The sequence below is a fragment of the Myotis davidii genome, unplaced genomic scaffold (assembly GCF_000327345.1).
Source record: "Myotis davidii unplaced genomic scaffold, ASM32734v1 scaffold88, whole genome shotgun sequence".
Lineage (NCBI taxonomy): Eukaryota > Metazoa > Chordata > Mammalia > Chiroptera > Vespertilionidae > Myotis > Myotis davidii.
The window spans coordinates 3,096,083-3,110,666 of NW_006300377.1; the positions used below are offsets into that span (position 1 = coordinate 3,096,083).

A 14,584-nucleotide genomic window follows, 5' to 3' on the forward strand; every position below is an offset into this window, starting at 1 on the left:
CATTCAGGATCCTCGAATCCTTTCTTAAAAGATTGTAGACCTTCCAATTCAGAATTCTGCAGCCTTAGTGGATGACTGAATGAATATTGGTATGCAGGGAGGGGAAAAGGTCTGTAAGGGTACAGACACCTGATGGGTAGTTTACCTTTGGTGGAAGGAGAGATATTTAATCCTTCATTTCTGTAATATTTGTGTGTGTGTGTAGTATAACTATGCCCATTTTGCAATTAAAAAAGACACAAACACAGAATGACAGAGGAAGAGGGATGGAGGGAGGGGAGGGAGAGAGAGAAAAAAAAACTTGAGAGACTTCTTTCCCAGTGGTGTTTAAGAAAAGGATTTCTAAGATGATGGATGCATCTGTGTTCATAGTGGGATGGTTGACTTAATGACCTCCTTGCCCCTGGCATCCATCCTATGATAGATGGGCTGCCCCAAACTCCTCAGGGTCCATGTTCCTTCATGGGCAGAGAGTTGGAAGAAACATTCAGAATAGAATAAGGGCTACAAATTTCTACAGAAGCAAATGAACTGCATAGTTGCATTTGAGATATAATTGAAATTGTGTTTCCATTTCTCAGCAAGCTAGTATGGCCAGTATGAAGACTGAATTGTGCATGTCAGAAACTAATCATGGAATATTTCAGCTTTTTCCAGGATGGCTGCAAGATATAAAGGAATGGCTGTGCGTTTTCTTATTTTAAAAGAAATGAGTAATACATGAACATTGTAAAACAGACAAACAATACAGATGTATATAAAATAAAAATTGAAAGCCCTCCCTTCTAATCACTCTTACCAGAGGTAACAACTGCATATAATTTGAGGTTGGAGCATCTGTAAATATATATTTTCCATTCATATTCATATATATGTGTGGGGTTTTTTGTTTTGTTTTGTTAATCCTCACCTGAGGATATTTTTCCAATGATTTTTAGAGAGAGTGGAAGACAGAGGGAAAGACAGAGAGAAATATCAATGTGAAGGTACATCATTGATTGATTGCCTCCTGTATGCGATGACCAGGGCCCAGGCGGGGGAGGAACCTGCAACCAAGGTACATGCCCTTGAACCCGGGACCCTTTGGTCTGCAGGCTTTTTAAAAAATGGCATCATGCTACACATAGGAATGCATCTTAATTTTCACTTAATATGTCTGGGCCACATTGAATTTAGATTGATTTTATTCTTTTTAATGGCTCCATAATATTCCATTGCATGAGCGTACAAAATGTATATAACAATTTCTTCACTTATGGACATTTCAGTTGCTCCTCACCCTTCTTTGCTGTTGCTCTGCTGCAATGAATATCTCTGCATACAAATATTTGGGTATTTGTGCATGTATTTGTATAGGACACTTATAAAAGTTATATACATTTACCTTTTTAAAAATATCCACTTGACCTCTATAAAAAGATCATGACACAGTAAAAATAAAGCTTATTTTTTTAAATAAAGGACATGACAATTTATATTCTTACCATCAATTTACAATTTCTCAGTGTTTTTTATGTCTCATATGACTAATTACCAATGAGATTGCAGATCTTTTCATGTTTCTTGGTTATTTGTGTTGCTGCTTTTGTGAACTGCCACTTAAAAATTGTGCTATCTTTCCCTCATTGATTTGTAAGAATGCCTTCTAAGTTATAGATATTAACTATTCCATATATTGAAACACATTCTGAGTTCATATTTATGTTTTAACATATGGGGACTTTTGTCAGAGAGACTTTATGTAGCCATATTGCCAATCTTTTCCTGTTCCTGGGTTCCCTGTCATGCTTATAAACACATGTCACTTCCAAAGATTATCAAATTATTCTTTCTTCCTCCATTGTTTTTATGATTTTAGTCTTTATTCTTATATCTTTAACTCGACCATATTTTACTTTAGTGGAACACGTAAATAGGGCTACTGTCAAGTTTATTTTTCTCCAATCTGATTTGTAGGGAAGGGGTTTGGGGAGATACTTTACCAAGCAACAACCATCTAGGAACACACGCCTTTTTGGCATTCACATGTGCTCGGCACTTTACATATAGTGTGCGACTTCATCTTCAAGCGAATTTTAAGCTCAATTTTATAATTAAAGAAACTGGCCATACATAACGCAAATACCTGTACAGCCGGCATCGCAAAGCCCTCCAAGGCAAAGGTCAGGACGCGAGCACCGAGTTGACGAGCCCGACGCCACGCCCACTTCCAAACTCTCGCGATAGTTGTACGTCATCCGAGAGCGCCGGTAGCCCGGGCAGTCGCGCGGCCTGCGTAGAGTGAAACTGCTGTCGGTGGTGCTGTCTCACCCGTGCGGCCGAGAAGCCGGAGAGTCCCGCGTCCTGTTGAGCTTTCAGCGCCCGGCCTCCCGCCACCATGGAGTACCTCATCGGCATACAGGGCCCCGACTACGTCCTTGTCGCCTCCGACCGGGTGGCCGCTAGCAGTATTGTCCAGATGAAGGACGGTGAGCGGAGGCAGGGGAGGCCCGGCCGGGCCTGGGTGTAGGGGCATCCGGGCGAAGTTGGCGGGGTGTTGGGTGAACACCAGGGAGGTCCGGGAGTTGGAGTCCCGCCTGACCTGATCACCACTTGCTTACTTTTTAGAATTAGGAGACTGGCAGACAAGCTTAAGGCCTGAACATTCGCTCCTCCCAGGCCTCCGTGGTCAGTGCTCTGCTCTGGCCTTCGCTAAAAGCGCTCCAGGCGAGAGTTGCCTAAGGGAATTCCGTTTTTAAGTCTTTAAGCACCTGCCGAGCACCGGGCTCCCTAGACCCAGAAATTACTGATGTCGCTACAAGTGCGGTTGGTTTGCTGGCAGCATGAGGTGGGATCATGGGCAGCGTGAGACTGTGGGACTAGAAACTTGGCATTTCTCTTCCGCTGCCGGTATCCTCCTGTGTCTCAGCTCAGATCCTCCTTTTCCAGTTTTCCAGGACACCAGCTGTCCCGTTTTTCTTATAGTTAAGTAGTTGGTGGAGCTCGGAGACTAGAGCCCTGTCACTTATTTACTTTATGAATGCATAAGTTGTTTCGCAGTGCCCCGATTTCCTCATCTGTTAAATCAGGGAGCATTTGAGATCCTGCTTCCTGGCAATTGTGGTCAGTTTGGCAGAAACAAACTCATAAAAAACTGTTAAATCACAAGCTTGTTGGGGGGATTGATTGAGTGAAAAAGTTTTGTGCAAATCCTTAGCACAATAACAAATACTTAGTAGTAATAACACTAAGCACTTATGTATCAGGCGCTGTTTTAAGTGATTTCCATTAGTTTCATGTAACCTTTTAAGATAAGCACTATTAGAACGTCACTTTACAGATTTTAGTTTTAAGCTGTTGAGGTTCGGAAACTTGACTAAGACCACAAGTGGCAGAATCCAGGTTTGAACCTACCCAGTTTGACTCCATGTTTTGCATATAACTACTATATGGCACATGCTGTCTCCCCATAGTTAGAGATTTTTTTGGTTGATGATCTGTGAAATCTAAGAATGTGTTTTCGTGATTGACCAGAGACACGAAAGTTACTTTTGAAAAAGTATTATACTTTAGCTCAAATGATTTATTGTTCACTTGAGAAATAGATTTTGGGCCCTTTGCATTACTAGGTACGTAAGGGATACAAAGAAGAATAAGATGTGGCCCTTATCTTAAAAGAAGTTACAGTTGAACAAGGGACTAAGATATGTGTATAAATGATCGTAGCACAAGCTAGAAATGTATGCTTCATAAGAAGAGTGCAATCAAACTTCTGAGGTAGAGCAGACATAGAAGAGATTATTTTTAGGTAATCCAGAGTAAGAAGGGATCTTTCTGGTTCTAGAGATTAGGGAAAGCTTTGAGGGCAGATAATAGTTCATTTTGGGTTTAAAGAATGAAAAATTACTAAATCTGCGGTTTCCTGAAGTATGTGAAAAAGGGTAGAAAGTGTCCATCACTGCTTTTGTAAGTGACAGGCATTTGATTGTCATCACTTGGGGTGATGGAAAGAACCATGAGGGACTCTGCTTGATTTTTGGTCTTTCTGAAGAAGAGAGAGATCTGAAAGTGGTTTGTTAAACATCTATGTTGTGGATTGTTCCTCAAGTCAAATTACTATATAAAATTGCATAACTAGTTTATAGAAGCTCTATTTGTAAACCATTGTTCCCAAGGGAGTAAATTTGTTTTGAGAGTAAGTCTATCCATTATTTTGACTACTAAGACCTTTGGCATGCAAGTGATGTTAGCATGAAGTAGTGTCTAAATAGAGCAATAACTAAGTACCTTTATAGGTTTGTAGTTTTGTTTTTTAATATATTTTTATTGGTTTCAGAGAGGGAGAGAGAGAGAGAGAGAGAGAAACATCAGTGATGAGAGAGAATCACTGATTGGCTGCCTCCTGCATGCCCCCTACTGGGGATGGAGCCCACAACCTGGGCATGTGCCCTTGACTGGAATCAAACCCGGGAATCTTCAGTCCACAGGCTGATGCTCTATCCACTGAGCCAAACCAGCCAGGGCTACAGGTTTCTGTTTTATTACAATGTATATTAAATCACATTGAAACGTAGAATGTGCTTTTTAACCCAATTTACTAGTATATACACAGTACTTCTAGGTGTTATAAGAGATGCAACATATTAGATATTATCCATAGAGTGGTCTAAGACATTAAGAAAACAAGGAAATAGCCCTGGCCATAGTGGCTCAGTTTAAGCATTGTCCCATGCACCTAAAGGTCCCCAGTCTGGGCACATGCCCAGGTGGTAGGCTTGATCCCCAGTAGGGGATGTGCAGGAGGCAGCCGATCAATGATTCTCTGTCATCATTGATGTTTCTCTCTCTCTCTTCCCCCTGTCCCTTCTCCCACCCTCTCTGAAATCAATGAAAACATATTAAAAAAGAAGAAAACAAGAAAATATATACAAGAGGATTTTGTATGATAAAAGATATCACTAGTAAATATTAGGTTAGGGGTTTTTTTTCCCTTTTAAAAAAATTTATTAAACTTATTGGGATGACATTGGTCAACATGAACATATAGGTTAGTTTTTAAATTGATGATTTTGGGAATAAGTCCTAGGGGTATTCAGAGAAAAGAAAGATCACTGCAGTGTGGAAGAAAAGTGAATTTGAGTTAATTCGTTAAAAATATTTAAAAATAATTGCAGTCAAATCAGTGTCTAATTTTTCATATGGTCTTTTCTGATATAACTTTTTTTGTAATAGCCCTGGCCAGTGTGGCTCAGTTGGTTGGAGCATTGTCCCATACACAGAAGGGTCTCATAGTATGGGCACATAGCCAGGCTATAGGTTTCATCTGATCGATGTTTCTCTCACATCGATCATTCTCTCTCTTTCTTCCTTTCCCTCTAAAATCAATGTTTTGGAATTGGCATGTGAACTTTTTCCTGTCTTTCATTTCATGAAAGAATTCTTTCCTTTTTAATCCTTACCCAGGGATATTTTTTCCATTGATTTCTAGAGAGAGTGGAAGGGAGGGAGGAGAGGGGGAAAGAGAAAAAAACATCAATGTGTCTCACATCAATTGGTTGCCTCCTGCATTCATCCCTGCTGGGGCCAGGGAACCTGCAACCAAGGCACAGCCCTTGACTGGGAATTGAAACCGAGACCCTTCAGTCCTTGGGCTGACACTCTAACCACTGAGCAAACTGGCCAGGGCTCATGAAGAAATTTGTGTAGGGTAGGCAAGAATGCTGAAAATGAGTAATACTTTGGAATTCTTTTTCTTCCAGTTTAATAAAAAATGAGAATGATACTTCCAGTTTTCCCAGAGAGTACTTGCTTATTAATGTGGCCTAATTCTTTAATTTGGTTATATGCCACATTTCATGTCTCTCTCCTGGCCAAATAGAATTGTTCAGAGTACTCCAACCCGCACAGAATGCTCTTTTCTTTTTTTCTGAATTAGTTACTATAGCATGTATAATCGAACTACATTGTGTAACACTGAAAATTGGTGTTTTAAAACATTTTTGGCCTTGTATTAAGTTCATTTCAGAGTTGAACAGCTTTAGCATTTTAGCCCAGAATTTTAGCGTCTATAATAATAAAAGCATAATATGCTAATTAGACCAGACAGCCCGACGACCTTCTGGACGAAGCCGGGGCTGCAAGGGCTGAGTCCCTTACACGAATTTTGTGCATCAGATCTCTAGTTTCTTCATAAATACTATGTAAACAAGTTTCCCCCCAAAAAATAAGAACAGCTTTTTTTCTCACTATGAACATAATGCAAACTTACTAAGTAACTAGAGGCCTGGTGCACAAACTTTGTGCTTCGGGGGGTTGTCCCTCAGCCCGGCCTGTGCCCTCTCGCAATCTGGAACCCCTCGGGTAGGGTCCCTAGGCCTGGCCGGTGATCAGGGCCTATCGGGGCTTTCCTTCCCCTGGCTGCACCAGCTGGCCCCACCCCTGCCACTACTTGCTGTCTGTGTGGCACTGCCACCCCCATCCCCACCACCATTCGCCTCCCTCTGCGGGCAACAGGCATGGGGTGCAATTGCTTGGCTGACCTGGGCCTCCCTCTGCGGGGCGATCGCTGGCAGACCACCAGAGCGTTGCTGGCTGGTGGTCTGGGCCTCCCTCTTTGGGGTGATCGATCACAGAGCCCCTCCATCGATTGCCCTGCAGAGGGTGGCCTGGGCCTTCCTCTGCAGGGCAATGGCGGGACCCCCCAACCAATCACATCACACCCACCTTGACTGGCCTGGCGCCAGTGCCTGTCATAGCGTGGTCGTCTGGAAGATCGTCAGGATGGTCGTTCTGCTGTTCGGTCATTTGGCCAATTTGCATATTATACTTTTATTATTATAGATGTTTTCTTACAAAAATGACACATATTAAATATAGACAGTTTAGGAAATACTGATAAGCAAATAAGGAAATAAAAATTGACCATACTTTTGCTACTAGCAAGAACTTAGATGCCAGTGGCATCTAATACTTTTCTGGTCCTTTTTCTTTGCATAGATAATACAGCTATAGGTAAAATTTTATTTTTTTAAGTTTGCAAACTTTAAATCTCCTGTAGCCTGTAACAAAAGAAAAATGTGTTTGTTTAGGAGTTTGAAAGCAATTTGATATTGTCTACAAGCACTGGGTGTGAGTGTGTGTGTGTGTGTGTGTGTGTGTGTTTGCGTGTGTTGCAAGGTTTAAGCCATATTACTGGTACCCACAACTCAAACACCTGCAGTAAAATACTGTATTTGACTGTAGCATTTTTTTCTTTAAATTCTATTAAGGGATTTTGACATTTTAGAAGCTTTCAAACAGGAAACATGTCTCCCAGGGAAGATTATTCAGCACTATTTGAAAAATGAAAAGTGAAAGTGAGAGTTAAGATAGGCAGATTTAAGCTTTTTCTGAAGCTATGGACTCAATATGGAGTTTTCTTCCTTAGGCACTAATTGCTATCTGAATATTTATCTATCTAATCGGAATGAGTCTGGTTCACCTAGATAAGATTGGAGTATTGGGATTTTTGAGGTGTTTTAAAATAGCTTAGTGTTGCAATATTTGTTAGAATTTTTGCTTTGTCAATCATTTTAATTGTCTCTGCTTTGGAAATGGAGGTGGTTTACTTTTTAAGGTGATTTATAAGGTGATTTATTTTTTTCTTGAGGTGGCTCCCTAATTTTAATTGTAGTACCAGTTCTTTTCATATATGCTTTGTATGTGTGTAAAAATAATAACTAATATTTGTATTTGTAGAGACATTTTAAGGCTTTGTAATCATGAGCCTAAAAATAGTGGCCCTTGGCTTGGTTCCTTCAGTTTCTTTGATTGATTCTGTTCTTTGCATTTCAAATGCCTTTAAATGTTTTTAACTATATTTTTAATTGACAGTTTTCATATATAGTCACCAACTGAAATTGACAATTAATAAAATATGCTGGTAGTTGTAACATGGAGAGGGAAAGTGATTAATACGGTTGCCCATTAAAGTCTTCTAAAACCAGTGATTAGTCAAATTATTCAATGTAGTAATTGATAAATGTTTATATATTGCTCTATAATAGCAAATTTCTGATAAGGTAATTTCTAATACTGTGTTTTTCTTTGAGCAGATCATGACAAGATGTTTAAGATGAGTGAAAAAATCTTACTCCTATGTGTTGGAGAGGCTGGAGACACTGTACAGTTTGCAGAATATATTCAGAAAAATGTGCAACTTTATAAGATGCGAAATGGTGGGTAACACTTAGAAAGTAGCTTTGGTTGGTTTGTTTTTAACTTTGTGCTGAATTTTCTCTACTGGCAATTCCACACATGAGCAGACCAATGTGGTATAGGTTTATTTGAGTCTTCCTATTTTTGAAACCTTACTTAGGCTCTTCTTCAGATTGTAAAGATTTTTCTATAAAAATTCAGAAAAGGGAAGCATTATAATTATTTTCCTTATCTCTAAAATGGAATTGTAATATTAATGAATAGTATGTATGAAAATGCTTTGTAAATTTAAAGCTCTATGTAATTGTAGGAGTTTTACTATGTCATAAAAGAGTCCTGCCTTGCCTCTTCAGCATGTTTTTGTCTAGGAAGATAATTACGTTTTTTGTGAGATGTTTCGTGAGTTCTCTTTGGGGCTGATAAACTTTTATCCACTGGGAAAGCCCCCCTATCAAATAGTATTAGCCACTAGTCCTTTGATCAGGAACATTTATAGTGACACTTTAGCAGAAAGAACCTTACTTCCAGTTACTTACTTCACAGTTGAATAACACTTTATACACAGCACTGGTATAATGTGGAGCTGTGAAGGGAGTTAATTTCACTATAATTGTATGACTAGATATCCATTCGTGTAGTATTTTAGGCAGCAAATTTAACATCAAGTATTCAATTCATAAATATTTTTGAGGACCTCATCGCTGTTAAGCATTCTGCCTAGTACCACAGAATTCAAAGATGAATAAGGCTCAGTCCCCACTAGTCAGGAACCTAAAGCATGTGTACTTAGGTTTAAGCAAGTAGAATCTTTTAAGAATTATTTTTTAGTGGTTCTACTTTATGCCTACATGGCAGGTGAAGGATGCCAATAATGTTTCTGAACTACAGTAGTTACAACAGTACTTAACTGGGAGAGGGAGGAACAGTAAACAAGAATTGAGTTGTTTGTTACGTAGGTTTTAGGATCTGAAGTCTGAATAATACAAAAATCACGTGTGGTTAAAATTTAAACCCTTAAATTACCTGTCAAGCATAGTTTTGTGTATGTCACCTTACATAGTAATTCTTATGCATATTAAAGTTTAAGAACTGAGCTAAAATAAGCGAAAGAGAAAAATCTATATGCTGTGGTCAGGCATCAGACTTTTCTGCCTTTAAGATAATTGTCAAATCCTTAATTGTGTTTAGGAGATTTGCTGGAGAATTGGAAAGTATTCCTGCTTGTCCAGAGTTGCTTCCATTATGATTTAATATGAACTAATAGATTTGTGAGGATGATATTTATTAATATATGTGAAAGCTCCTAGCATAGACCCTGAAACATAACTGTTCAGTAAATATTTGTTAAAATTTTAATCTAAATCTTCCTCATATGACATTATTGTTTAAAATGTTGTGGGGAATAATCTAATCACATTCTGGAATCGAACCCAGGACCCTTCAGTCCGAGGGTAGATGCTTTATCCACTGAGCTGCCTAGCTGGTTTGGTTCAGTGGGTAGAGCGTTGGCCCCCAGACTGAAGGGTCCTGGGTTTGATTCCAGTCAAGGGCACGTACTTCAGTTGCAGGCTCGATCCCCTGCCCTGGTTATAGAGCGTGTGGGAGACAACCAATCGATGTGTCTCTCTCACATCGATGTTTCTCTCTCTGTGTCTCTCCCCTTTTCTTCTACTCTCTCTAAAAATCAATGGAAAAATCTCCTCCAGTGAGATTTTTTTAACAACAACAAAAAATTTGGCATCTCAAGACCTCTTTCCTGTTTTTTTCAACACCTATGTATTTGTATTTTTTTCCCTTCTACAGAGGAAACCACAATCTGTTGATAAATAAATAGCTTAAGCAAGGCTGTTAATTTGATCTCACATAGAATAGTTAAATGTCACCTTGGTTCTGTTTTGTATCCAAGAATTACTGTCAGCACTAATCAGCTATTTCACAACTGTTAGATGGGGAAAGGGACAAGAAGTAAGATTGTACTCCTTATTCTGTGTACTTTATATATTCTTGAGTGTACAAAGGGTGGTAGACTATAAGAAAAGGAGTAGTGGAATGATTTGGGGTACTGTTATTCCTTCTGCTTTGCTTTAAGTATGACTGTTTATCTCTTGTACCAGGTTATGAATTGTCTCCCACAGCAGCAGCTAATTTCACACGCCGAAACCTGGCTGATTGTCTTCGGAGTCGGGTAAGCAATATAGCAGGCAGCCTGGGATAAGAGCAGAAAAATCTGTGCTTCTTTTATATTCCATTATATATGAGTAGTACTTTTGCCATTTTTTGGCTTTCCTGAGCCCTTCCCATTGCTACTCATTCATTATTTAGTCTTTTTAGATTTGTTTTCTCTTTCTATGTGGTTGCTAATTAAAGCCTAGAGAGCAAATATAGCCCAGAGAATTTGGATGGTGCACACTGACAGGAAATCCTGTGATAGCTTTTTAAAATTCTTCTCTTTTTAAAAAATATGGTTTTATTGACTTTAGAAAGAGAGAAACATCATTTGGCTGCCTCCTACATGCGCTCTACTGGGGATCGAGCCCAAAACCCAGGCACACCCTGGGCTTGTGCCCTGGCCAGGAATTGAACCAGCAACCTCTTGATGTATGGGACAATGTCCAATTCATTGAGCCACATGGACTGGGCTTAAAATTTTCAAACTATTTTTATAGCAAACCATGTTGCTTAATTCCTGTGGTTGAAGATCCCCACATGTTAGTGGAGATGAAATCTTGAAAATAATAATGGAAATTTTATCTTGAGGTTGTCTGTGTCTTTCTATGACTGTTCTTGCCAAAGCACACCGAATTGTTTCTCCTCGCTTATTGTGGCCTTGTTGCTATCTCATAGTTATCTTTGTTCCATCGATAGCATGTTAAAAGATGCAACATTAAGTTAGGGATTGAATGCATTAAAGTTTGTGCAGGATGTGCCAGGAAAGTTCATATGATTGCTAAAGGTGTGTGTTATTTCCTTCCCACAGGGACTAAGTGAATGGAGCCTCACCATGTGACCTTATTCCCTGTGCCTATTCACTCAGCTATGAAATCTAGATAACTTCCTAACCCCACAGGAGTGTTAGGAAAATGAATGCTTGTAAATCATAATATTTAGCATTCATATGACTTTTGCCCAAAGCATTTTGCTTACTAATTTAATCTGCTCAATATTCCACTGAGATACATAGTGGTTAATTCTCTATCACTGGTACGGAATGGAAGGTACAAAGTGGCAAAGGGACTAGCTCCAAGTCACATAGTGTTGGCAAAGCTACACTAATGGTGCCATAATTACTTGACTGTTCTGCCTTAATCAGCTCGTTGGTTTTTCAGTAGTGTTTCTAAAAAATTGGTGCTGTTCATATTTTTTATTAACGGTTTCAGTTATCTGCACTTGCTTAAGCTGAGTTATGACAGACATCTAAACAAGTACACATGTTGCCGAAACCGGTTTGGCTCCGTGGATAGAGCGTTGGCCTGCAGACTGAAAGGTCCCAGGTTCGATTCCGGTCAAGGGCATGAACCTTGGTTGCGGGCATATCCCCAGTAGGAGATGTGCAGGAGGTGGCTGATCGATGTTTCTCTCTCATTGATGTTTCTAACTCTATCTCCCTTCCTCTCTGTAGAAAATCAATAAAATATATTTAAAAAAAAAAAAAAGTACACATGTTATTTTTTTTTAAGTTAACTTATTAACTTAAACCAGTTTAAGTTAACTTATTATCTGTAAACCAGTTTATTTTCTAGTGCCTTATTTTTTTTTAAGTTGACTTATTAACTTAAAACAGTTTAAGTTAACATTATCTGTAAACCAGTTTATTTTCTAGTGCCTAATAATACTGGATTGAGGGATTTGTGCAATATGAAGGATCATAAAGTTTAAAGAGAAGCCAGAGACATGATGTGTTGGGAGGAGGAGACAATTTTATATACTTTGTTTTATCTGGGTGAAAGGTCAATGGCCTTTTCTTAGTCACTCCTTCATGAGAAAGGAAAATGGGTCAGAGCTGATTTCTTTTGCTACCCAGAAGTTCCTATAAAATTCATTAGGGTATGCTGTGGGTTTCTGTGTAAAATATTCCTTTGACTTGTCAGGCAGAACTGGAATAAGAGTTCCAGCTTTGGGCACAATAAATACTTTTTCATAAATGCTACACATTAAGTGAATTAAGCTTCTTTTAGAATTCAGATAAGAGTGGCGATGTGCTTCATACAAATGTAGTGAATCCAGTTAATCTCCTAGCAGAAATGTTTGATGTCTTAACAAACAAATATTCTGTATAGACAGTGACATAGGGCTCTAGTAAATATTGACTACCTCTGCCTTGCGTTTCTAGGTCCAATCCCTGCTCCCCCACACTATTATCAAAATAGGTTATTCTAAAATATGAATTTACTAGTGGCCTGGTGCACAAAATTTGTGTACATTAAAAGGGAATTAATTAGAGGAAATATTTTAATATTGTTATTTGCCCTTTCTCTATAATAGAAGTGTCAGTGATGAAAGAAAATTAGTAAAGTGTATATGAAAATCTTTCTCCTGTCAGAGTCTAGGGTGCACCACGGGACCCAGAATCAAGTCCCCACCTACCTGCATGTACCTCGAAATTGCACAAAACCCAGACCCGGCCGGCCCCACCCTCATTGGGCGAGATCCAGACCCAGCCGTCCCCACCCCCCTTTAAGTCCCCTGGCCTGGTGCCAGGCAGGGGGCATGGCCTCAGGTCCCCAGCCCTGGCCTGGCGCCACGCAGCCTCAGGTCCCTGCTGATGGCTCATTACATCTGATTACGGGAACCCTGCCTCTGCTCTGGGCACAGCCATCTTGTGATGGAGTGATGGAGTGAGGGTCAATTTGCACATTATCTCTTTATTATATAGGATGGTTTAGTAATTTTATTCTGGGGAGAAAGGCAATGATAGTTTTTCAGTCTTCCTGATAAGTGCAAAGTCATTAGATTTGGAACATTTACACAGTCACACCAGTTAGGACATGAGATTTATTTAACATTCATAACTTTGCCACTATTGCTGAAATTGTTAGATTTCCAGTTAATCATGTGTGTGTTTCCTATGGGAGGACATTTATTTATCATAGAGTACATAATCTTATATAAACTGGTTCCGTAAGAGGAAGGCATGGTAGTTAAGTATAGTCTCTAGAATTAGACTGCCTGGGATTAAATGTTTGCTCACTGACTTGCTGGCTGTGTGTCCTTGGACCGATGCCAAGCTTAATTTTCCTACTTACAAAATAATAGCATTACTTCATAGAATTATTATAAATAGTAAGTGGGGCCATAGCCGGTTTGGCTTGGTGGATAGAGCTTCGTCCTGTGGGCTGAAGGGTCCCAGGTTCGATTCCGGTCAAGGGCACATGCCTGGATTGCAGGCTCGATCCCCAGTGGGGGGCGTGCAAGAGGCAGCCAGTCAATGATTCTCTCTCATCATTGATGTTTCTATCCCTCTTCCTTCCTCTCTGAATCAATAAAAATATATTTAAAAAAATAAATATTAAGTGATATAATCATGCAAAGCTGTTAGCATAGTGTATAGCATATACATCTAATTAATAAATCACTTGCTTTTTTGTTGCTGAAATATTTTATTTCTCTAAAATATATTTAGAGAAAATAGAAATAAACCAACATTGATAATCTATTATGAGCTAGACTTTGTCTTAGATCTACTCAGTCCAGTTTAGTCATATGTGGTTATTTATATTTAAAACAATTAAAGTTAAATAATATTTAAAATTTACTTCCTGGGTCAGGGTCTCCTGAATTTTGAATGAGAGGTAAGCTTTTGTTTCTATAAAGAAGTATTTGTTCCTCAGTTACATTAGCCACTTTTCAAGTATGCAATAACCATATGTGGCTAATGGCTGCCATGTTAGACAGTGGAGATAGAGAGCCTTTTTATCATCATTCTCTTAGACAGTGCTATTCTAAGTAGTTATATTTGTGATCTTACATAATGCTTATTGTGACACCGTAAAATGAGTATAAATCTCATTTTACTTACAAGAATACTAAGGCTGGTTAGTAAAGAGGTTAAATATTTCTCTTATGTATCCAGATATATGAAGGCACAAAAGACTGAGAGGTAAGATTCTAAGTTCAAATACTATTTTATACTCTCTTCTATATTAGTTATTGAACTAATGTTTGTGCATTTGGGAAAACATAAAATGTTCAGTTCTATTAAAATGCCAAGCTCTCCATATAGGATTATGTGGTAAGATATAGATATGTACCCATTGGAGGTATTCAATAAATTTGCCAAATAAATGTCATCCAATTAGGTTCCCATATACCACTGAAAGTTTTATTGTGCATTCATACACTGGAAGGGAATTTTATTAACGTGTTTTTAATGAAGATGTTACTTCATGAAAGAATTAAAGATCTGAGATCA

The 14,584-nt window shown here is 38.9% G+C and overlaps 1 protein-coding gene across 1 annotated transcript in view; it reads left to right on the forward strand.

Annotated features, from left to right (window-relative positions):
- The first annotated feature begins 2,245 nt into the window (after positions 1-2,245).
- PSMB2 (proteasome subunit beta 2) overlaps positions 2,246-14,584 on the forward strand; it is a 39,363-nt gene continuing 27,024 nt past the window's right edge. The window contains exons 1-3 of the mRNA XM_006777308.2: positions 2,246-2,468; positions 8,073-8,195; positions 10,290-10,360. Of these exons, the coding sequence (XP_006777371.1) occupies positions 2,378-2,468; positions 8,073-8,195; positions 10,290-10,360 (285 nt within the window). The 5' untranslated portion in view covers positions 2,246-2,377. The remainder of the gene's footprint in view (positions 2,469-8,072; positions 8,196-10,289; positions 10,361-14,584) is intronic.